Source organism: Mauremys mutica, chromosome 1 (genome assembly GCF_020497125.1).
Source record: "Mauremys mutica isolate MM-2020 ecotype Southern chromosome 1, ASM2049712v1, whole genome shotgun sequence".
Lineage (NCBI taxonomy): Eukaryota > Metazoa > Chordata > Testudines > Geoemydidae > Mauremys > Mauremys mutica.
The window spans coordinates 160833957-160858514 of NC_059072.1; the positions used below are offsets into that span (position 1 = coordinate 160833957).

At 44.5% G+C, this 24558-nt stretch overlaps 1 protein-coding gene and 1 long non-coding RNA gene across 7 annotated transcripts in view; one reads left to right on the top strand and one right to left on the bottom strand.

Moving 5' to 3' along the window:
• Positions 1 to 24558, top strand: part of LOC123360821 (limbic system associated membrane protein) — a 1375067-nt gene that overhangs the window by 1310675 nt on the left and 39834 nt on the right. For all 6 annotated transcript variants that reach the window (XM_045001275.1, XM_045001278.1, XM_045001270.1 and 3 more), the window contains 2 exons: positions 9091 to 9225; positions 22509 to 22629. In XM_045001275.1, coding sequence (XP_044857210.1) covers positions 9091 to 9225; positions 22509 to 22629 — 256 coding nt within the window. The remainder of the gene's footprint in view (positions 1 to 9090; positions 9226 to 22508; positions 22630 to 24558) is intronic.
• On the bottom strand, positions 15664 to 19042 carry LOC123360920. Its single transcript, XR_006576092.1, has 3 exons — positions 18795 to 19042; positions 16965 to 17100; positions 15664 to 16141 (listed from the first exon to the last, which is right to left on the bottom strand). It is a non-coding gene; the product is annotated as an uncharacterized LOC123360920 (long non-coding RNA).

Here is a 24558-nt window from a genome sequence, read left to right on the forward strand (position 1 = left end):
ATAACAAGGACAATAGTTTCTTCCAAACTGATTTTTTAACGGTTTCTCAGGCCAGTTCCTCTGGGTTGTCTAGAGTTCCTGTATCCAGCATGATAACTAGCTCACGCCAGAACAAGCTGCTTGTCTTCTCAGTAGAGAAACCTGCTCCTTCCAGACGCAACTTTTTCTATCAGTCTCTGGGATCACCTGATTGAATGATTTTTGTTGTTTCCCTTCTCTTTTACCTCCCTGAACTTCTTCATTTTTTCTGCCTTTCTCTCTCTCTTTTCTTTCTTTCTTTGTTTTTTATTATTTTTCCTCTATTCCTCTGCCTTCTAGTCTGATCTGCATCCCCTTTCTGGTTTTGATTTGCCCCTCTCAAGTCCCTTAATGTCATCTCTCACTCATTATTACCTTCTACATGCCTTTGCTCTTTTGCTTTCAGAAATACTCTTTTATTCCCTCACCTCTTCTGTATTTGTGTGTCTGTCCGTGTCCCCGTGCCACACACTTTTTCTTCTGTGCTCACACTTGTCCTCCCTTTCTAACGCATTGACTACTTCTCTTTCTCTGCTCTTCAGGAAACTCTTGTCACTGTCCCCATGGCCCTGATTTTCAGAAGTGCTGAGAACTCCACTTGGAGTCAGTGGGAACAATATGCTCAGTACCACTCAAAATCAGGACCACTTGTTCTTCAGTGCTTGTCTTCCTTCTACTATTTTTCAAGCAACAAGCTGCCACATCCAGCCTGCAAGAAACCCTTATGTTATTAACTTGCCAAGTGGGATTACGTCAAAGGGCCTCAACCCAAAACATCCCATTTGCTGCTTAAAGGACAAGTTCCCCCTGGACAAGCGGTGCAAGGCAAATTTGGAAGCTGCCTTGTTCTTTGAAAACAAAAGGATTCCAAGAGCAGTGGAATTAATCACACTGGACCACATCAAAATGGCATGTCTAGACCTCTATCCCATGTCCAGCACTGGCCAGTACCAGATGCAGAGGAAGATGTCTGACACCCATATTGGACATAACTGAGAAATATTGCATCATAGATTTTGGTCAGCACAAATGCAGGCCAAAGCAGCATTCAGGAAGTTAATCTTTCTACACAAATACCCCATAAATATCACCACCATGCCACACAACAAGTTGACAAACTTTTGAGAGGCAACAGTAGCTGAGGAATAGCTTGACCATACTCCCACTGTTTAAAACTAGAGCTTTGCAAAAGGTCCATAGAAAGAGCTGAAGCAAAATGGAAATCTCGTGGCTTCTGGTTTCTGATGTGAACTCAGCATTCAGACCAGCTTAACTAAAAATAGGTAAGAGCCCACTTCCCCTCTCCGCTTGCCCTGTGTAGGAGTGCAACCCCATAATTCCTCTTCTGGGACAAACCACGTTGGCTCCTTTCAAACTTCACTGTGCCCTGTGCCTTCCCAGAGCTGCACATCCCAGAGCCTTGTTCGGTAGGGAAGAACATGCCTTTAAACTACAAAATGACAGTAGAGTGAGTGCTTTGTCTAGAATGGTACTACTCAGAGGGAAAGGAGTGTATGAGGCCGAGCGAGAGTGACTGAGCTTGACAGAGTCACCAGGGAGTAAAATGACCGGCTGGGTTGTTATATTTTAATTGCCTTTCAAAGGCCTCTCCATCATGCAACAAACCCCTGTTCCCCAAGCAGTCTCAGATTCTATTACCTTCTCTGCTTAACACCATTGGTAGCAAACACCAATTGATTTTTTTTTCTGGTCCTACTGCAGAAGGCGACCGCTGGTCCTTCCCCTCCACCTGGGTGGGGGTGTCACTAATGAGAGGGAGAGAGCACCTCTCCCTGCAGAGCTGGTCACACCACAAAGAAAGAAATGTGTTCCATTCAACACAGCTAATCATCCCCACCCTCAGGCAGGTGGGAAAAGCTTTAGGATCCTTAGTCAGACCTGCAAGTTTGTAACCTCCTTTTCTATTGCTGCTCCATAGGGCACTTCTGAGCCCTAAGGAACTGCCCAACTTCCCCCTTCTTATCTCCCATCCTTTACCACAAAGGCCTTGTGCTGCCATGATGATCCTTGTGGCTGATGAGGGCTCCCACACATCAGGTTAAAGTACCCCCCCACACACACAAAAAGGAACTGGAGCGCACAAATGTTATGGGTGTGTTGAAGTTTTTGAGTTGATGTCATGAGGCTCGTGTTGTTATGCCATGGCATTTCCGTTGTGATGTTTGGTGGTGGTGCTGGGATGAAACGTGTGTTTCTTCAGGTAATGTTTGGGGGCCCAATGTTGGGGTGTGTATGGTGTGACACGGTGCCCCTTGTGTGACATACTGACTGGGGCACGTGGCATTTCTTCCCTCTGCTGGCTGGAATGCCAGACCTGTGCAGGTGTGTATGTGTGTGACTATAGTGCTCTGTAGAGGACATTTGAAGATCTGAGAAAAGTGAGGCTGGTTATTCAGAGAAGCTGTGAGTCCTACCGCTGCTACACTAATGTAGCGTCTCCTTTGCCTGAGGAGATAGAGGCCAATGTATTCCAAAATAAAGAGGCTATAATTCTCTGTAGCTCTATGTCTGGTACTCAGCTGTTCTCCAAAGCTGCAGAGTTATGAGTTGGTGAAGCTTGCCATGTCGTCAGACACCAAAGGACACTGCTTCTCTGAGAGTTCAGAATTTCCATTCAGCCTGGGGCACAGTTGCCAGGGAAGCCCCAGAATGTAGTGAATATTGATTGGCATCATAGCAAAGGAATTACTCAGTCCTACCACCCTTTGGGAGTAGCTAGAAGGGGTAGTGCCTGTTGTGCCCATCCTCCAAAGACTTTGGAGCACTGCTGGGTGAGTTTTTTACCTGGGCACACATCGGGGATATCCCCGAGATATCCTGTCTCGCAGGATATTGTTGTATTAGCAAGTAGTCTGAGTCCAGTCACATATGTCTGACACCCTTGTCCTGTTGAAATTCAACTCCAGCTGGTACACTAACAGGTCGCACTCAGTGAGTCCTGCTTCTCCTGTGCATCATGTCATCACCGCTAATTCCAATGGCGAGTGGACAAGACATTATATAATTCAGTCTTGGACTGTCACTTTCAGCCAAGAGGGTTCTGCTTAACGCAAGATGTGTGGGCAGGGGAGAGCATCTCTAGAGAGAACTCCAGACATTCTTAACCCTGGGCAAGCCAGAAAGTGTCTCAGACAAGGCCAGCTCACTCTGTGGATACACAAAAGGAAATGAGATGAATGATAAACTAGGTCCCTGTGAACACCAGGGGAAACTATGCCAGGGTCTTTCCTCCTGGTTTGGCTCATCCTCATTCACAAAGCCAGAGCCAGGCCTGAGTCTTCATTGGCACCATGCTAGCCTCTGTTTTTTCTGTAGTAACAACAGATCTAGGGGCACTGGAGGCATGAGGCCAATTTACACAGTAAGCAATGGGGCACAACAGAGTATGTAAACAGAGTGATTATTTCCACAGTACATTTGACCCTTCTGTTCCTATCCCTACGGCAGTTGATACTTCACTGCTCCCTTTGCACAAAGGAGCTCTCTGTATCTCTGTACTGTACTGTATCTCTCTGTTACTGTCTCTCTCCACTGCCATCCATCTTACTCACTGTCGCTGTACATCTCTTTCTTTCTCAGCAATCTGTCTACATTTTTATCTCTGTCTCTGAACATCTCACTTTCCAAATCTCACTTTGTCTACATTTCTTTCTCCCAGCTTCTCTCCATCTCTTCATCTTCCTCTTTCCCCTTCCCATCTCCATCCTTTGCTCTCCCCTCTCTTTCTCATTCTCCCAGTTTCCTCACGTTCCCTACCTCCCATGCCATGGTAACTTTCTATCTTCCCTTCTCTCAGTAGCATTGCAGCACAGGCTGTCCCTTTACTCATACACCATCTGCCACTCTCCACTGATCTCTTTACCGAAAACAAGTCTCTTCAGCTAGGGGACAGATAAAAATGCCAACCTCAGAGGAATCTGCAGTGGGTGAGGAGGCGAAGGCTGATAAACAAAAGCTTCAAAGTTTCAAATAAAAAAAATCCCAGCTGGAAGTAAAACAAGAAAACAATGTCAAAGCTCCCTTAGCTATTTTTGTTTTTCAGAAGTATGTTCCTGGGGAATGTAAGGTGCAGAGGGGGGAAGGGAGTTAGGTGGGTGAGACCTTAGACAATAAATGAAAAGTGCAGAGAGAAAAGAAACCTCAATTCAGCATTGGAAGTCACCACAAAAAAACTTCAAATGGCATCTTTTGATGTGAAATCTTTTTATCCTCTGTGCATCTTGTTTTAGGTAGAAGGTGCCCAACTTCATCCCAGAGCCCCTTCTGCTCTCTGTGCCACACAACTACAAAAGGGGTTTGAAAAAATAAACAAAGCAGCAGGGTCCCTGTTATGTTTCTCCATACACAAAATGCAAACAGATACTTTCAGCGAGAATGAACTTTCTTTTAGTTTAAGAACACAATACTACAAAAGAACTGAAGTCAAGTCTGGCTGAGAGAGAGCACACTGTATGTGCCTTCTCTTGTACCATCTGCATTGAACAGAACGCAAAATGGCTGCTTGGTCTTTAGAAACTTGAGGGTCAAGTACATGGTAAATCAAGACATACCTGTTACAGTACACAGCTAAAAATGACACCATTTTCAATGTTGTCTGAATACTCTGTATAGTCATAGAATGTGTGTGCGTGAGAGAGAGTGGGGGGGATTTATGAAATGGCTGGTGAAGTGTGTGGAAAGGAAGAGACGCTTTTGTGTGTGCATAAGTAGGATATGTGCATGTGAATGTCCTTGGGCGGACAGATAGCTCAGTGGTTTGAGCATTGGATGCTAAACCCAGAGTTGTGAGTTCAGTCCTTGAGGGGGGCCACTTAGGGATCTGGGGCAAAAATTGGTCCTGCTAGTGAAGGCTGGGGGCTGGACTAGATGACCTTTCAAGGTCCCTTCCGGTTCTAGGAGATTGGTATAGCTCCAATTATTATTATTGTGTGTGGCAGTTGGGGGCAGAAGAGTGCATATATGAATGTGGGGGATGTATATGTGTATTTGTGCTTCTGTGTATTTAAATAGGCTTAAGAGGGGAGGTCTGAGGGTCAGAAGATGTGGGTGTCTGTGTGTGTTGGCATGAAGAGTGTGAGTGTGCTTCTGAGTGCAGGATTGTACACTCTGTTTGGTATGTGCGCCCTCACAAGTGTGGTGGTGGTGTTTGTAAGCAGACTATTGTGTAAAATGGGTTTTTTCAGCTGTTCTATCAGGTGTGGCTAGCAAGCAAGGGGAGAGCAGACATGGCTGTGGTGAGAGCACTTTCAAAGGCTTCCACGTTCACACGTCAAGGCTATCTGCAGCACATACCTGTGCAGAAGGGCCTCCATGAGCTCCCAGCTACTGCAGGCACCTGGCACTCTCCGATTCTTTCACCGCTGGTTTGATTGTTAAGCCTGACAGCCCCCCACTCTCTCTCTCTCCAGTCTCCTGAATAGAAAGCCTTATCGTGGAGCTGGCCAACAGGAGGGGCTCCTGCTCCAGATTTCTGAGGACAGATTAAAAGTGTGACAACATATGCGTAGCTTAGCTAGGCAATGTCTAAGGGGGCTGTGAGAAGAAACCAGCTACCTGTGAATTTCTGAGGGAGACAATAATCCCCAGGGGGAGAAGAGTTGCTTAGGATCAGACAAGGTGATGTAACTAGGTCTTATGGGATGGCAGGACTAAACCTTGTTTGTCTTTGGAATAGCCTCCCCAGGGGAAGTGGAGGAAACCCCATCACTGGGAACATTTAAACCTGAACCAAACAAAAATCTGGGGTGAGATGGGTGAGTTTTGCCATTGACTTTAATGGGGTTGTGATTTTACTGCTGGGAGAATACACTGCAGGGAAAACTCTTGTCCTAATGAGAGTGGACTAAATTCCTGTGAGCAGATGGCATTTCTGCCATTCTCCTAACACAGCACACACATCAGTAAACCACACCATTGGATAATGTCCACACTTACCCCCTTCCTCTAGGCTTAACGTGGGCTGTAACAAACCTAAACATCCTGCCAGTGCTTGCTCCTGAGCTAGACCGTTTCTAGATTTTCTCCCTGTCACTGACTTTAGTTGCCTCTGCCTCAGAGAGAGACTCTCCAACAACTTTTATAGGTTGGAGTTAAGAGGATGGGTCCTCTTTGTCAGGCTGCCACGGTTGCTGTGTTCAGGAGACTAGAACCAGGCCTCCTGTTACGGTGCCGTGTTTTGTCTTTGCTATCTCTCATTCCTGTCATTTGACATCACACTTTACGGAAATGCTCTTTTTAAAAACTTTCTACCCTGGTAGGGGACATGGCTGCAGCAGAAGGGAGGGGTTGGAATTTCAGTTCAGAGTAATTAAGTTTATGGAGCAAAACATTGCCGCTCAGAGATCAAACTGGCATAGAAGGAGAGGGCAGTGATAGAACTGACAACATTTTAGCACGGAGTTCCCAGAAAATGTTCCCCCCAAGCAGTGTGCTAAACCCCATGACCCAGGGATGCGTAGGCTACAGGAAGGAAGACTGAGGGACTGGGTACCGCAAACCAACTGCTTTTCATCCCCACTTTGCTGTAAAGGTTTATGTGTTGTTCCTGAAAGTACTCCTGGGCCTGTTGATGGCTCAGTGTTCCTTCTGCGCGTGCGTGTGTGTGTGTGTGTGTGAGAGAGAGAGAGAGATGTTATGAGGAGCCCAGAAGGTTCTTCCTCTGGGAAACCTGGCAAAATATTTTCTCTTCCAGAATATTTTTCAGAGCTCCAAAGATATGCTGTTTCCAGCAGGCAGGTTTAGGAGCACCCAAAGAGGCAGCGACTCCATCAGAGGCTAGGAAATCTTCCTCCAACTGTCCCTTCACTTTAGTGGCGGCATTTCGACAAGCACCTGCTCAGTGCCCCCTCTGGCACCTTGTGTGAAAAGTGGGTCCAACCCATTATGCTAACAAGATGAGAGCAGAGCAACTGTGCCCTGGCAAATTATTTTGTAGTCTTTGGTTTATTAACATTTGCTGTGGTGGCAGATTAACGTCCCCTGCTCAGTATCTAGTAGTCAGAAGCTGCCAATGCTGTGATAAATGGAGTGCATTCTGACTCTAGATGGGATTTTCAGGAGCACCTTAGCACTGGCCTAATGCTGCTCCTATTCATGTCAATGGGAGCAGACTTAGGTCAATGGTGAGCACTTCTGAAAATCCCACCCAAAGGGCCTTGCCACCAGAATGTTGTTCCTAACTTCTTCACCTGTGCACTATTGGGAGCGGTGTCACGGTGACTCCTGCAGTGCAGTAGGGTGGACCATATTCCCTCTTTGTCTAATAGTGTACACTACCCCTACAAAAGCAGGTCGTGCAGCAGAGCACTAGGCCTTTCTGCATTTGTGCTAGTAGGTCCTGAAGGTAAAATGCAGACTTACACAAAAGCAGATAATGGTTTGGGACACAGTGGTTAAATTCAAATTCATTGGAAATATGGGAACGTTTGGATCTGGGGTTTGGGTCTGCCCATCTCTGAATAGAAGAGGAAAGCTTATTCACTTTGGAAGCTTTCATTCACCATATGTGGATTGGCAGCTCCTCTTTGAATACTGAGTTGCCAAGTCTGGGGATGATTTTACCCGTAGGGGGATTTTGATGAGTGCAGGAAAAACAAGAACTAAGAGTGGTAGTGCAAGGGACAGAATCCTGAGCAGAGTTTTATCAGTCCCCAAAGTCCCTATCCCTGATGCAAAGCAAAGAGAATCTGGCTGATGCCCTGTGTTCATCCTCCAGTGTGCTTGGCTAATCTGATCTGGCTAACTTGCTTTGGCTAATATGCCACAGAAAACATATGTCTGTGCACTGGGACAGTTCTGCCACTCTAGGGATTATCACTGGAACTGGAGCCCCTGAGAGTGGGCTTAGCTGCTACTGCCACTCAGGACTTGGTGAGCCAGGGACTAATGCCCAGTCCACACAGACAGTGTTTGAAGCACATCCAGCAACTCAGGGATGGATTTTCAGAGGAGCTGCCCACCCACAGATGGGGGCAGACTATGAAAAGAGCTTAGATCCCATTCAGTCACTTCAATGAAAAGGCCGATTTTCAAAAGATCTCAGCCCCCATTAATCCCCATTGACAACAATGAAATCTTCTGGGCACTGAGCTATTCTGAAAATCTGACCTGTATGATTTAAAAGTGAGATTAGAATTGGGTTTTTGGTTTGGGTTTGTTTGCCTGTGCTATCCAGTTTGCAAACACTGCTGCACCCATGCTCCAGAGCAGTGTTGTACCCTGTTAAGACAGGAAAATACTCTCCCATCATGGTTTTGCCCAACATTGCTCATAATCCTTCTAGGGAGAGTCCAAGCTTGGGTTCCAGAGTGATAGTGTAGATATGCTAATCCTAACACTTTACACCTCTGTTGCACCTCCATCCAAGGATCTCAATGTGCTTTCCATAGGTTAACCTCACAACTCTCCTTGGAGGGGGGTATTATTAGCCACAGTTTGCAGATGGATAAACTGAGGACTGGAGAGCTAGGGTTTGCAGTGATTATTGTGGCTCAATTTTACTTTCCAAAAGCCCGTACTTCTCAGTGTGGAGGTGTTTCCAGGAAACTTAATCATGTCAATGGTGGTCTGGGTTGGAAGTTTGCATTTTCTGAGACAGAAAATAATTCCACGACTTTACATGGTCAGGGGGCTACAGGTAAAATATATCCCAATTTATGATGGTCGTAACTACCATAGAACCAATTATAATCTGTCTGTCCTCCCTTGGTTTTCTAATATCTAGTCATTAAACTAATTCTGCCCTTGCAAGATGGAGATTTTGCTTCTATGAATGTGTCTGATTCTGGCCACAAGGCTTAGTTTCGGCTGGTGTGTGGTGTTTGGCATTTGGCACTCCTTTCATGCATCCTTTTGGTTCTCCAGAATCTAAGCTTTCATTTTTAAAAAAAGTCTCTGTCTGTTGTGGTTGCTGAGATAGCCTCAAAGTAGCTCCCATCTGTCATTGTTTCATGGATACTTGTGCCATGATCATTCACATGTTACAATCAAAGTGAGGGCTTCTCAAGTCCACACCACCTAACAACATCCTGCTGTGTATTTTTCTCCTCCTAGGCAGAGAATTTGAAGGCGAGGAAGAGTACCTGGAGATCCTAGGGATCACACGGGAGCAATCTGGCAAGTACGAGTGCAAAGCCGCCAATGAGGTTTCCTCGGCAGATGTCAAGCAAGTCCGGGTCACTGTGAACTGTGAGTACATTTAAACTAGATGGGGGTGGGCTCCCATACCATGGTGATGGCAGGAAGAGGAGAACATCCTGACATCCCCATAACCTGCGCCCTATTTCTTTTCAAAGGAAATATGTGGGGCATGTGCTACTGTTGGACGTGCATGCCCTGAAATCAGAGAGACTCACCTGAGGGCAGAGCTTATGCCTGAGACTTGGTGAATGATGTAGAAAAAGTATCTGTGAGTTTCCGCTTTCCCTCCCCCTAGAAGGGCCAGCACAGTCCATGTTTAGCCACTGACATTCAGGAGAACAGTACCATAAACAGAAACTTCCACAATGTGACAGGGGTAGATAAGAGTCTAAAGGCCAAATTTAAGAGTGATGTGTAAAGAGGTGTAAATTAGACTCCAGTAACATTCACTCAGACGCATTGACACTGGACTCCCTCCAATCTATTTATGCTCCCTCACTCAGCAGTAGAGTGGGTGTAAGTGGGTGTGACCAACACACCAGGAAGCTGGGAGAATGTGTATAAGAGAGGTCCTTTAATGTTGCGTGGGACCACCTTAACTTGCATCTTCTTCCAGATCCTCAACATGTAAACTATACTAACATAGGCTCCCTATAGATCTACAGAGCATAGGTAAGGGCCTCTCCACAGTGACTTTTACTGCCTTTAACTGCTGTGGGGCATGGTCAGCTAAACCTCACTTCCTGCCCACACACCACACAGTTCATAACTGGTGAATCCTAGCCATGTGTTGCCCTTTCTAGCAAGCTAGTCTGACACATGATTCAGCCCCAGTGCATGGTTAGGCGTGTGGTTACTTAAATTAAATGTATGCCAGAGATAAAAAGAAATGGTAAGAGGACCAAAAAAATGCCACCGTGGCTAACCAAAGGAGTAAAAGAGGTGATTAGAGGCAAAAAGACATCCTTTGAAAATTGGAAGTCAGATCCTACTGAGAATAATGGAGAGGACCATCTGGCAAGTCATGTGTAAAAAGTGTAATTCATTAGGCCAAAAAAGAATTTGAAAAGCAACTAGTAAAAGACACAACAAACTAACAGAAAAAAAAGTACGCCAGAAGTAGGAAGCCTGCCAAACAATCAGTGGGGCCACTGGACAATCAAGGTGCTAAAGGAGCACTCAAGGAAGACAAGGCTGTCGCAGAGAAGCTAAATGAATTCTTTGCATCAGTTTTCAGTGCAGAGCATGTGAGGGAGATTACCACACCTGAGCCATTCTTTTTAGGTGACATATCTGAGGAACAGTCCCAGATTGAGGTATCAGTAGCAGAGCTTTTGGAACAAAATGATAAATTAAATAGCAGTGAGACATCAGGACCAGACAGTATTCACCCAAGGGTTCTGAAGGAACTCAAATATGAAATTGCAGAACTGCTAACTGTGGTATATAACCTATCACTCAAATCAGCCTCTATACCAGAGGACTGGAGGGTAGCTAATGTAATACCCATTTTTTAAAAAATACTTCAGAGGCGATCCTGGCAATCACAGGCTGGTAGGCCTAAGTTCAGTAGCAAGCAAATTGATTGGAACTATACGAAAGAAAATAATTATCAGAAACATAGATGAACACAATTTATTGATGAAGGGTCAACACAACTTTTGTAAAGGGAAATCATGCCTCACTTATCTCTTAGAATTCTTTCAGGGGATCAACAAACATGTGGACAAGGGTGATACAGTGTACTTAGATTTTCAGAAAGCCTGTGACAAGGTCCATCATCAAAGTCTTGTAAGCAAAATAGGCAGTCATGGGATAAGAGGAAAGCTCCTTTCATGGATGAGAAACTGGTAAAAGACAGGAAACAAAGGATAGGAATAAATGGTTAGTTTTCATAATGTAGAGAGGTAAATAGCAAAGTCCCCCAAGGATATTTATTAGGACTAGTGCTGTTCAACATATTCATAAATGATTTGGAAAAGAGGGTAAACACTGAAGTGGCAAAGTTTGCAGATGACACAAAATTACTTAAGATGGTTAAAGTCAAAACTGACTGCAAAGAGTTACAAAGGGATCTCACAAAACTGGGTGACTGGGCAACAAAATGGCAGATGAAATTCAGTGTTGTAAGTGCAAAGTAATGTATCATGGAAAACATAATCCCAACTATTCATACAAAATCATGGGGCCTAAATGAACTGTTACTACTTAAGAAAGAGATCTTGGAGTCATTGTGGATAGTTCTCTGAAAATGTATGTTCAATATGCAGTGATTAATAAGAATGGGACTTTTCAGCTTGGAAAAGAGACGACTAAAGGGGGTTAGAATAGAGGTCTATAAAATTATGAGTGATGTGGAGAAAGTGAATAGGAAAATATTTATCCCTTCCCATAACGCAAGAACTAGCAGTCACCTAATAAAATTAATAGGCAGTAGGTTTCAAACAAACATAAGGAAGTACTTCTTCACACAACTCACACTTAACCTGTGGAGTTGGTTGCCAGGGGATGTTAAGAAGGCCAAAAGTATAACTGGGTTCTAAAAAGAATTAGATAAGTTAATGGCAGACATGTCCATCAATGGCTATTAGCCAAGCTGGTCAGGGATACAACCCCATGCTCTGGGTGTTCCTAAGCCTCTGACTGCCAGAAGCTGGGACTGGATGACTGGATGGATCACTCGATAATTGCCTTGTTCTGTTCATTCCTTCTAAAGCATCTGGCACTGGCCATTATCAGAAGACAGTATACTGGGCTAGATGGACCACTTGTTTGACCCAGTATGGCCATTCTTAAGTTCTTAAGTTCTTTCTTTGTTATGCGGACATGCAACCCTGATAATGCTTATATTTATTTTTTATATTTTCTTTGTTAAACAATAATAAGTAATATATATATATATATATGTTGTAAGCATAGAATCCAAACAAGCATGTCATTTCAAATAGTTGCTTATACTGCATAAATAAATGTATAACACTGAATGAATCTAATGAACTCAAATGAAAACAATTAGAGCCGGTAGAAAATTTTCTGAGAAATATTTTTAGGTAGGAAAATGCTCTTTTGAAAAATCAAAACATTCCAAGGAAATGTATTGATTTATTCAACCTTTTGACAAAAAATTATCAAAGTGATTCATTTCAAGATGGTATGGTCAAAATATTTTGTTTCAATAAAGTCAAAATGCTTTGTTTGATAAAGTCAAAACATTTCAACTATATTGTTTTGACTTTTATGTTTAATATAATAGTTGAAGTATTTCAAGTGTTATGTCAAGTCAAATTATAATGTAATACATGACATCTCTTAATATCATCATTAATAATAATAATTATTATTATTATGTTCTAATTTGAAATTAAAAAAATCAACTTTTCAGAATTCCCACAGAAACAATAAAACAATAAAAGGACATGCAGCATATGCCCAGGAACCATCTCATTCCTCTCTGGACTTCACTTTCCAAACATCTGCACAAGGTGTGCTAGGAAAATGGGAAATATCCAGGCTCAGAATCCCCTGCGTCCTTATAACGCAGGTCAAAGATGTTATGGAACACACAGTATGCATCCACAACTACAGATCAGTGTAACTTTGCTTCATCACCATCTCCCCTTCTATCTTTGGGCTGGCTACACTACAAACTTCAGTTGACGCAACTTACCTTGGCATACAGCTGCCAAAGTTTGAATATTGCTGATGCAGGTGCATATTTGGCTCCTTGTGTCGGCACTGTGCATATTCACCAGGAGTGCTTGTGTTGATGCTCTGTGTGGTGCACCACAGGTAGGTATCCCAATGTGAAACATGCATCATCCAGCATACTGTCTTTTTGGAAAATTTGGCAATGCATGCTGGGGCAGAAACAAGTCACCCTGGGGTCACTGGGAGCAAGGGGTCTAGATTCCATCATGCAACTTTCACCATTCCCTACTGCCATCCATCTCCAATAATTTTCACTCCTTTTTTAAAATTCCACAAACCTGCACAGCCCTCCTCACTGTCCATGTTTTCTGACAGTTAGCACAGAGCCTGCATATCTCTGCCCTGTTGTCATGAATGTTGCTGACATGAGATGAAAATCCTCCAATATTTGCAGAGCCTCAGGAAGAATCACAGTAGCAGGGGACATGACAATTTCATAGAGGACAGATTGCTGTGGGACATAGCGAAAAATAATTCAAGGTGGTTGATGGTGTTCATGGGACAGCTGCATATGATGGAGTGCCACTCTGGGCTCAATAAACAAACACTGACTGGTGGGATTGCATCATAATGCAGGTTTGGGATGACACGCAGTGGCTGCAGAACTTTTGGATGCAAAGGCCACATTCCTGGAGCTCGTCCCAGCCCTCCAGCACATGGACACCAGAATGGCAGCTGCACCGATAGTAGAGAAGTAGGTGGCGATCGCTGTGTGGAAGTTTGCAATGCCAGATTGCTACCAGTCAGTGAGAAATAATTTTGCAGTTGGAAAATCCACAGTGGCAGCTATTGTCATGCAAGCGTGCAGGGCTATTAATCGTCCCCTGCTATGCAGGACTGCGAACCTCAGCAATGTGCAGGATACAGTGGATGAATTTGCAGCAATGAGGTTCCCAAACTGTGGTAGGGTGATAGATGGCATGCATGTCCCTATTTTGGCACCAGACCATCTTGCCACAGAATACACCAACAGAAAGGGCTACTTTTCTAAGGTTATACAAACCTTAGTGGATCACCGGGTATCCTCCTATGTTGGCTGGTCAGAGAAGGTGCATGATGCTCACATCTTTAAGAACACAGGACTGTTCAGAAAGCTACAAGCAGGGACTTTCTTTCCCAACTGGCACATTACCACTGGTGAGTTGAAATGCCAATAATGATCCTTTGGAACCCAGCCTACTCCTTGCTCCACTGGCTCCTGATGCCATAGACCAGCCACCTTGATAGTACCAAGGAAAGATTCAACTACCAGCGCGGCAGGAGCAGATTCACAGTTGACTGTGCTTTTGGTAGATTTAACTGATTCTGGCATTGTTTACTGACAAGACTGGATCTCAGTGAGAAAAATATCCCAATGGTTATAGCTGCCTGCTGCACCCTGCATAATATCTGTGAGGCAAAGGGGGGAAAGTTGCTGACAGAGTGGAGGTGGAGCTGCAGACTTTGAACAACCAGACGCAAGGGCTATCAGAAGAGCTCAATGTGGAGCTATGCACCCGAGGGAGGCTTTGAAAGAGCACTTTAACTGTCAGCCAGAGTAATGTGATGTGGTAGACTGGGCTTCACCTGGCCCTGAAGTTTTGGGGCAATTAGGAATTGTGTGGTGCTTGCTGTACATCTATGAATATAAAACTGGTAATGCACCTATTAATTCTGCAGCGCTTGCTATGCATTCATGATTATTACACTGTGTTTGTTACTGACCCTGCGAGTTCTGTCATCCTGTACAATAAGTAGTAGTGGGTGCATTCCGTAGCGCTATGCCTTCTGCAGCATGTGTTTGTAAAGTATTACAGATGAATTATTTACCAAAAAATAGATTTTGATTGCATACTGAAGGAACAGAAAGGGACACCGTGTAGCGTCAAGCACAGGAGTTTATTACACACAGCACTGCTGGAGTGTCGCTTTGCTTATTAGGCTCAGAGACACTGCCCAACAGTTAATTACAATAGATTATATAGAGTGCCAAGGCTGGAGAGAAGCAACCGGGAGGGAGTTCCCAAGCCCCTGGATAGGTTCTAGCAGCAAGACAAGATAAGCACAATAAGCCAATGGTGTAAAAGATTACATACAGGCTCCACCCATGGCTCAAATTAACATATTGTTAACACACAGCTAATTACCCTTAAACTATTTCTATTAAAATATGTAGGTTAAATCCTAATTTTGTGGTCCAGGAGAATGAGATAGCAGCTCTCCTGGTTGACCAACAAAAAAGCAGCAATTAGTATTTGACAATAACAATTGTTTATAGTTTTACCCTTGCATTTTTGTGAACTGGGATTGGCATACGTCTATGAGGGGAGGGTGTCATTACTTGCATCAATAATGTTAGGCCTCTCCCTGAGCTCTGTTCTGGCATCTGTACCAGGGAGTTAACTTTGAGGCCCTTCTCAGCACTTTTTGTGTCTATATTGCGATAAGGACACCCAATTACAACTCACCATCTGGAGTCGTGGTGACTCCACTCATCAACTTGAAACACACAAGGTTGTCTGTCTACCTCAGCTTTCCCTTAGCCATGTGTTGTTCTTTGTTAGCTAGCCCTCATGCCCCAGGCCAAGCTGTGGACTCTGGGCCTATATGAAAAGTTCTTAACAGAAACTGTAGTTAAGATTTTACATCCACATTAAATGCATTATGGTCCTTCACATACCAGAACAGTGCAAAAAAGCTATGTGCGGTTAAAAAGACATTCAATAAAAACTTCTGAAATAAACAGAACGTAACAAGGGGAAAGAACGTTCACATCCATTTCAGTCCAATTCTGCCAAACATACACCAGCCCTGGCTCTCACAGATCAATCTATATGAAGCTGTGGCTGTGCTAACTGCCCCCCAGTGTGAAGTGTTAGGGGTAGGGATGTGGCTCCTGATGCCACGTGAAATGTTGGGGTGGAGGGGGTACAATGAGGTGCTAAAATGGAGTTCTTTATTGACTGCAAAGGGAGACGAGCCCATGATTGTTGAACCTCTAGGTCAAAAGGAGAGTGCAGCATCTGTGTTTGCTGCTGGAGAAGTCCCATTATGTCCTAGTGCATCTCCCTCTCCGATTCTGGGGTCTTTCTCCTGTCCACTCTTTCCCTCTCCATACCGTCTGCAATATTCATCCTCCAGGCTCTCTGTCTGATGCAGCACTGGCTTGAAGGATCTCCCTGAAGTCATCCCAAATCCTCTTTTCTCTCCTCCTTATCTTGGTCCAGCATTCCGTGTGCATGGACGGGGGGACTGCTTAAGGCTGCATTGGCAACAGCTTCAGATGAAATACACAGAGGTGCCATTGTCAGTGTAGTCACAACGGAAAATGAAAGTTAAGTTTCAGAACTCCCTTCCCTTGCTCCCCTAAAGTTTTAAACAAGAAATGTTTATTGACACTTCAGTCTTGAAGCACCTGTGCACAGCACTACTCTGCAGCCCCAGCCATGGGGAGTATGGCCCATGGCAGGGTGGAATGAGGAGAGAATGGTTTGGCTGCATGAAACAATACAATTTTGACCCCTCTTTCCATGAGTCTGAGTTCAGGGCAATGCCACAGAGCACTCACCCTATTTTCCACAGACAGTGGTGATTTTAGCTGGTATCTCATTCTTGTGGGTAATAAAGGCACAGAGAGCAGACAGAGCTGCTGCTGGCATCCTGATGCCACCTGAGCCTATATGCCACTAGCCTGTTTACTGCAATGCTGCCTGCCGAAGTCATCGTGGACTGGCGTGGGAAAGTATCCTACAATGGAGGAAGAAATATGCCATCCCCAGAAACCTTCGGGAGAGGATGGTGGAGTACCTCCATGGAAGTTTCATTAAGACCTCTCAGAAGGATTCAAGGGACATCCCTATGTATATAAATAAACTTCTTCACTTAGCCCCTCTGCCTAAGCCTATAGGGGAATGAAAAGCAGATTATGGTGCTACCTATCTTAGTTGTCCCGCTACCTCTTCTAGTATAAGTAAATTAAAGAAGAGTCAGTACCTGTGTCCTGCTATCTTGGGATCAGGCACCATCTGTACATTTAAACATTGAAATGGAAAATGGATTCACACACTTACCCACAGTTTCTTCCCTTGCATCATGCTCACCTGTGCTCAGCTGCCAGGACAGAGTAGACTGCAGCAGAGTTTCAAACAGATCCCAACTCACAGCATAGCTGGCCTCTCCCCCATCACACATGCCCCATTCTCTTCCTGTTCACAGCAGAGGTCTGTCTCTCAGATTCTACCAAATTATACATATGTATACATATTTGGTATGTATCTACCAAGTATGGCATTCAGCTCATTGTAAAGCAGGAAGTCTATGGCTCAGCACCAGATAATCTGTTGGCCTCTCTGGCCTTCTGATATGCCTGGTGCAGTTCCTTTGCTTTTACGTGGCACTGCTGCTGGTCCTTTGCTTTTACGTGGCACTGCTGGTCCCTGTTGTATCCACTTCTCCTGCATCCCCTGTGCACTTAGCTCATAGATGTCCATGTTTCTACAACTGTTCTGGACAGCCTTTTCTCCCCACAGCCCCAAGAATCCAATACCTTCTGTCTACCTTAGGTAGGAGTGCATTTGGAGCATATAGCTGGCATAGACTCTAAGGCCAGAAGGGAGCATTGTGATCATCTAGTCTGACTTCCTGCATAACACAGACCATAGAACTTCTCCAGAATAATTCACAGAGCCTTGATTTAAAAATTGGCGAATCCACCACAACCCTTGGTAAATTGTTCCAATGGCTAATTACTCTCACCATTAAAAATGTACACCTTATTTCCAGTCTGAATTCAGTCCTGTCTAGCTTCTACTTTCAGCCATTGGATCATATTATACCCGTCTCTAATAGATTGAAGGTCCCATTATTAAATATTTGTTCTCCATTTAGGTACTGTAATCAAGACACGCCTTAACAATCTCTTTGTTAAGCTAAATAGGTTGAACTCCTTGCATCTATCACTATATGGGATGTTTTCTAATCCTTACTCATGCTCATGCCTCTTCTCTGAACCCTCTCCAATTTATCAACATCCTTCTTTTGAACTGTGGTCAGCAGAACTGGACATGGTATTCCAGCAGCACTCACACCAGTGCCAAATGCAGAGGTAAAGTAACCTCTATTCCTACTCAAGACTCCCCTGTTTATGCATCCAAGGATTGCATAAGCTCTTTTGGTCACAGCATCATATTGGGAGCTCCTGTTCAGCTGATTATCGACCACTACCCCTAAATCTTTTTCAGACTTATGGCCGCCCAAGACGGAGTCCCCCATCCTATAAGTATGACCTACATTCTTTGTTCCTAGATATATACATTTACATTTAGCCATATTAAATCACATATTGCATGCATACATTTGCATGCATACATTTTACCAAGCAATCCAGATCACTCTGAATCAGGAACCTGTTCTCTTTGTTATTTAGCATTCCCCGAATTTTTGTGTCAACTACAAACTTTATTGGTGATGATTTTGTTTCTTTCCAGGTCTTTGATAAAAATGTGAAATAGCGTAGGGCCAAGAATTGATCCCTGCGGGACCCCACTCAAAACAGACCCATTCCTTATTTACTGTTACATTTAGAGACCTATCAGTTAGCCAGGTTTTAGTCTATTTAATGTGTGCCATGTTAATGTTATATTCTAATTTTGCAATCAAAATGTGTGATAGAACGTGAAATGTGTTACTGAAGTCTATGTATATTATGTCAACACTGTCACCTTTATCAACCAAATTTGTAATATCAACCAAAAAAATTTCAAGTTAGATTGACAGGATTTATTTTACATAAATCCATGTTGATTTGCATTAATTACATTACCCTCCTTTAAGTTCTTTATTAATTGAGTCCCATAGCAATCATTCCATTATCTTGCCTGGAATCAATGTGAGGATGACAAGCCTATAATTACTCAGGTCGTCCAGTTTACCTTTTAAAAAACTGCATAACATTAGCTTTCATACAGTCTTCTGGAACTTCTCCAGTGCTCCAAGACGTGTTGAAAATCAAGGTGGTCGATTGGGTGGTTGCACACAACAAGGGAGAGCTGTTAGGTGTGCTCACTAAGCTGGGCAGTCAGGAAAGGGCATTTCAAAAATACACAGGGTTTTTAGAGGGAGAGGTGGCTCCCAGTCTCTGTGACCCATGGAGTTCACAACTGAGACCAGAGCAGTCAGTGTCAGGCATTGTAGGACAGTTCCTGGAGGACTGGTACAGTCCACATAGGTCATGCAGTGTCTACACTAGCATTGTGTTGACCACAGTAGGTCAACAATGGCTCTGCACCTTATGGGAAGGTGGTGTCACTGCATCACTGTAACGAGGCGCCTACCTTGGCTGGAGAGAAATTTGAATGTAGAAACATGCACAGCTAGGTTGATGCAAGGCAGTTTACCTCAGCCTAACTGAGACCAGGCCAAACAAAGCATACCCACACATCATTCTGTTGTTGTTGTTGTTATAATAGTACCTTGGAGCTGCAATCATGGACCAAGGATTCTTTGTGATTAGCACTGTATAAACAGAACAAAATGACAGCCCCTGCCCCAAGGAGCTTACAGTTCTGGCATGACTGGGCCAAATAGTTAAATTGTCATGTGTCAACCTCATAATCAGAGTATGGCTTCCTCAGCCAGGCCAGCCAAGGGTCCCTAAGTATCCCAGGTGATGCAAAAATAATATTGACATCCCTGCTAAGTGGCGAGAATAGAATCCCTTCCTATACAGGCTCGAATTCCTTAATTATCTGCAAAATGAACTTTCCCAAGCCAGCCTGAATTTATATCCAGGAAGCACCTTTTCTGATTCACTACAGTCTGCATAAACACAGAGTAGTAGGACCGGACTAAATGTGTGGCCTGAACAGGATGGGGCAGGGGGAGGCAGGAAGGGAGAGTGTTAGGGGACAAAGTATTGGAAAGGCATCACCATAAGTATATGTGATATTTTATAATCATTTTCTCTGAATGCCCATATCTGCATGCAAATGCATGTGACATTATGGGTCTTATCTTCTCTTATTGTCCTGGCTTGCCATCCCCACCTCTGGTTTCTAAAATGAAGTGCCCTTTTCTATTAAATAGCATCAATCATAATGAGATTACCACCTAAAGACTCACTCTTCATGTGTGCAGAAAACATTTACCTTCTATTGTGTGAGCGATCTAAGCAGCAGGAGTTGTAGTTTGTTCCCCAGATCAAAGCTTCGGGGCTTCATAACATTATCATAAGCACAAGCAGCCTCAACAACATCAAGAGAGCTGTCAGTTTTAGAAAGAGGACTCTTATGAGAACCTGCTCTTAAGTGATGGCCAAACCTCCAAAAGCCCCCTGGAGTTATTTGGATAATTATCCAAAAGCATGGATGCTTATCCTCAAGTCTTGAGTCTTCAGGTCAGGCCAGAAATCTCCCAAGAAGAGACTTTTCTTGTAGAGATTTCCATTTCATCTGAGGTTGGACCTCAAAAAATGCTCTTGTTTATCTCCCATTTTGGTTGATGTTTCGGGTCAGTTCTTATTTTATTTAGGGATGGGCCTGAATCAAAATCCCTGGATCTAACTGCCTCCAAACTTTGAATCTGGATCTGGCTCAGCTGACCCCACCTGTATAAAGGGGCCAAACCAAAACCCAGGGTGCAAACACCTCAAACTTATGGGAAGGTTAGATATGGATCCTACTTTTGCCACTCAGGCCCATCATGAATTTACCTGAACCAGCTGGCAATTCCTAGTCAATATGATTCAGGACAAAATTCTCTTCCCCACTCCACGCTATGGATCCACTATTTATTCTGCGCACACAGTACCATGCTCAAACTCAACAGTGCTGGTCTCCTTAGAAGACAGAAAGACTTGCTATTGATATTAGTGGGAGTTGCATGGGATGAGTGCAATATTTAGTAGCTGCCTCCAATCCTGGGGAGAGAGCTGCCGTGCAGGCTGATGAGAATTTTATCCTTGGGGGTTATATTTCTTGGAAAGTTGCTATTTTTAGGCAAGTGCTATTTGCACTAATAATACCTAATAATCCAAGTCTGAAGTACTGGCAGGATGGCCTTCTGTCCTGGGTTTCAGGAGAGCCACTGAGATCTGCTGAGTTGTCTGTATTTCTGTCCCAGAGTTCGATCTGCATCATGCTGGCAGAAGCAAGGCTTTCTTAGCGATAGGAGTGGCTGTGAAGCTGTGACAAATCCATGTGCTATGGAGCAGATAGCCCTAATTTAGTCTATAAATTACACACTCGCTTGGGGAGCCGGGCTTAGAATCCTTGTCCTGCAACGTCAAAAGCACTGCCCTCTTTCATGTAAGCTAAAAGAGGGCTGGTACTAGCAGTAGATACTATAGCCGCTCTGTGGACCCAGCCGCCAGAGGATGGCATTGCTCACTCCTGGGTACCCAGGAAGGCAGTACATTACAGAACTCGCTATAATGGTGCCCTATTATCCCTCTCTTGTGGCTGTTTTCTAAATTCACTGCTTGTCTTTTCTCTTTGCCCATTGACCCCAGGATATGCCAACGGTGATGGCAGGAGAGTTCTGGTGCTGGCTTTTAGCACCTGAGCCATTACATTAGTTTTTGTGCAACACCTAAGTGCTTTTAAAGGTGGACATATATTCAGTGAAGTACAGTAATCCTTTATGTTGCTCTTCACTAACCCCTTCCATCTGCAGATCTCAAAGCACTTTACAAATATTAATGAATTATGCCTCACATAATGATGCCCCCTCTGAGGGGGATCATTATAATTATCTCCATTTTACAGATATGAAAACTGTGGCATAGGGAAGGAACTAGCTGGGAGCAGAACCCAGAACAGAACCCACTCATATGATTCCACTCCCAATGCATTTAACAAATACAGGGCAATTGTTTGTGAAGTATAATATAAGAATAATATAGGGAACTATTCAGGACACACTTAGGTCCCCGCATCTTTTCTCATGATTATGTCTTAGTGAGGAGCCTGCTCTTTGTTCAGTGATCAGGAGTGGTTGGCTAGTTATGCCTCAGTTGGAAACATGGCAAATCAGGATTAGAGCCAAAAGAATGGGCTCTCAACCTGCCTGGAATGTTTTTCTTAAAGAGCCGTAGAGCGTGGCTAATATGAAGAATGCTGAAAGTGAGGGATTTGGCTGTTTGGCAGAGAACAGGAGCACGGAACATTTAGAGCCGCAGCTAGCCTAGCAGTATAGCTTTCAGGGCCATAGAAAGATATTTGTTCATTTCATGACTCATCTCATGCGCTGGGTCCAATGGAGTGGAAATGGTTTGTCTCACTGCACATGGCAGAGAGATATACTGCTGGAGCAGAAAAATACAAGCAGGATGTTTTTAAAAAAATCTCCCTTGTGGGGTCCTTTTCCCCACCAGTTAAATTACTTAAGTGAACCCCACAGCCCTTCATAGCAAGTTCCCATTTACAAATACTTATCAATATGTGTTGCATTACCAGACATATTATAATATCCTTAAATCCCTGCATGAACAGGTCAGGAAAGAAATTGTGCATCTGTTTTGACATAACTGGTATCTGTGGGTCTCCACCCACCAAAAGGTCTCTGTTTGCCCAGCCAACCCCAAAATAAATTCATTCCTTCTCTGCACCTGAAAGATTGGGAAATGAGCATGTGTTTCTTTTCTGCAGACCCTCCCACTATCACTGAATCGAAGAGCAATGAAGCTGCCACGGGACGGCAAGCCTTACTCAAGTGTGAGGCATCGGCAGTGCCCACGCCTGATTTTGAGTGGTACAGAGATGACACCAGGTAAACATATTGTCTATCTTCTTCCTTATTCTACCTCCTTCAAATGCTTAGTAGATTCCCCACTAAGCCCCATAATGCCACACAAAAAATCCTCCACAAGCTATATAAGCTCAAGTTCCTCTCTTATCTCATTCCTTCATACAAGCTAAGCAGGGCAGGCCTGGTCAGGACTTGAGTAAAACCCTGCTTGTAAACTGTGTGTGCTGAAAGAAGTGCTGTGGGTGATTCAGTAGATGGTGCTCTTGCCTTTGCGTCAATACTGCACCAGCAGGCTGGTGTGGGATTAAGGCACCACAGGTGCCATCTTTCTGATAATCTGTTGACCATCTATGTTCATTAAAGATCTCATGACCTTTGCACAAGAGTAGATTGTATTAGTTCTGGTGCTGTGACCAAATTTCAACCAAGGTCATTAGGACTCGGCTCCCTGAACTCTGAGGGAAGAGGTTGTTTATATGTAACATTCTCCGCACCAGTATCACCTCCTTCTTAGCGCATGTGCAATGTGCCTCTGGTGGCATGTGACCAGGATTCATCACCGAATTTGGTCCATTGGTTGGATGTAGCTTTCCCGGCCCTGAGCCACTGCAGCTGTCTGTCGGCATGGGAAAGGGAAAATAAATAACAGCTAGGGGAATGACACCCAAATATTCCCTCTGCCTTGGGCTCACCCTTTACACCTGAGCATTTGTTAAAAGGGGAGTTTTACTATACTGGGTTTCAACTCAACCACTTAGCACATGCTAAAGTTCAGCTTGCCTTGTCTACACTGGCATTTTAGAACATGTTCGTTAGAACATGCCAGCTAACGTTCTAAAAAAACCTTTTATCTCAGTCCAATAAACTCCTGCTTGAAATTGGCTTTGATCATTGGCAGCACCACTCCCCTTTATCCCAGGGAAGCACATAATAAATGCAGTGTTTGCACCCAAGGATGTCAGCTGGGTGTAGCATCTCTTCTTTTCACTCATTCTTTTCCCCTCCTTTCCTTCCCCACTGTTGTCATTCTACCTTCACCATCATTTTAATCATCCTCTCTTTTCTTTCTGTCAATTTCCCCCCTCCCTTCTTCCACTACTTTCATTCTTTCTTTCATGCTCTCACTACTTGCTCCTCCAACCCATTTCTTCTTTCCCTTCTCTCTTATCTTGCTGCCTTTCACCACCCGTATCTACCTACCTACCTACCTATCTTCAATGTGTCTTTCTCCCCTGCTCTTGCCATCCCTCCTCCCTTCTGATGGCAGGGCCGCCCAGAGGGGCGGACAAGTGGGGCAATTTGCCCCAGGCCCCGTGCCCCACAGGGGCCCCCACGAGAAGGGCTGAGGCTTCCCCCTGCCCCAGCCATCCCCCCGGCACCTCAGCGCGCATCCAGGAGTGTCCCTGACAGCGCTGCAGCCACATGCCTCGGGTGGGGCCTGAGCTCCTCCCCGCTCAGACCCGCGTGGTAAGGGGGCGGGGCTGTGAGCTCCAGCGGGACCAGAGCTCCCGCCGCTCGGCCTGGACGCGCGCGCTGAGGCTCCGGGAGAGGGGGTAAGCGGCCGGGGCCTGGGGGGGTTGGATAATGGGCAGGAAGTCCCGGGGACTGAAGAGTCCTTTTACCTCTGTACTATAGTTACACTGCTGAGGTTTGCACCAATGTAGCTAATGCCCAGTCAGTGTTTCCATCACAATCAAGGTTTTAATGAGGGTGTTAATAGAATTTCTCTGCCTTGAAATTTGGTATGAAAAGATATAGGGATTAGATAGCCATGGAGGTTGCTGGACTTGCCTTTTCATCTCTTGAGATCCAGGCCTAGCTGGTGCGCAGGAGTGCATTTTTGGGGGATTATTAATGTTGCAACAGAACCTAGAGAGTGCAGGTAAGATCAGGGCCCCATGATGCTAGGCACTGTACAGACACCCTGGCCCACAACACTTCTTATCTGAA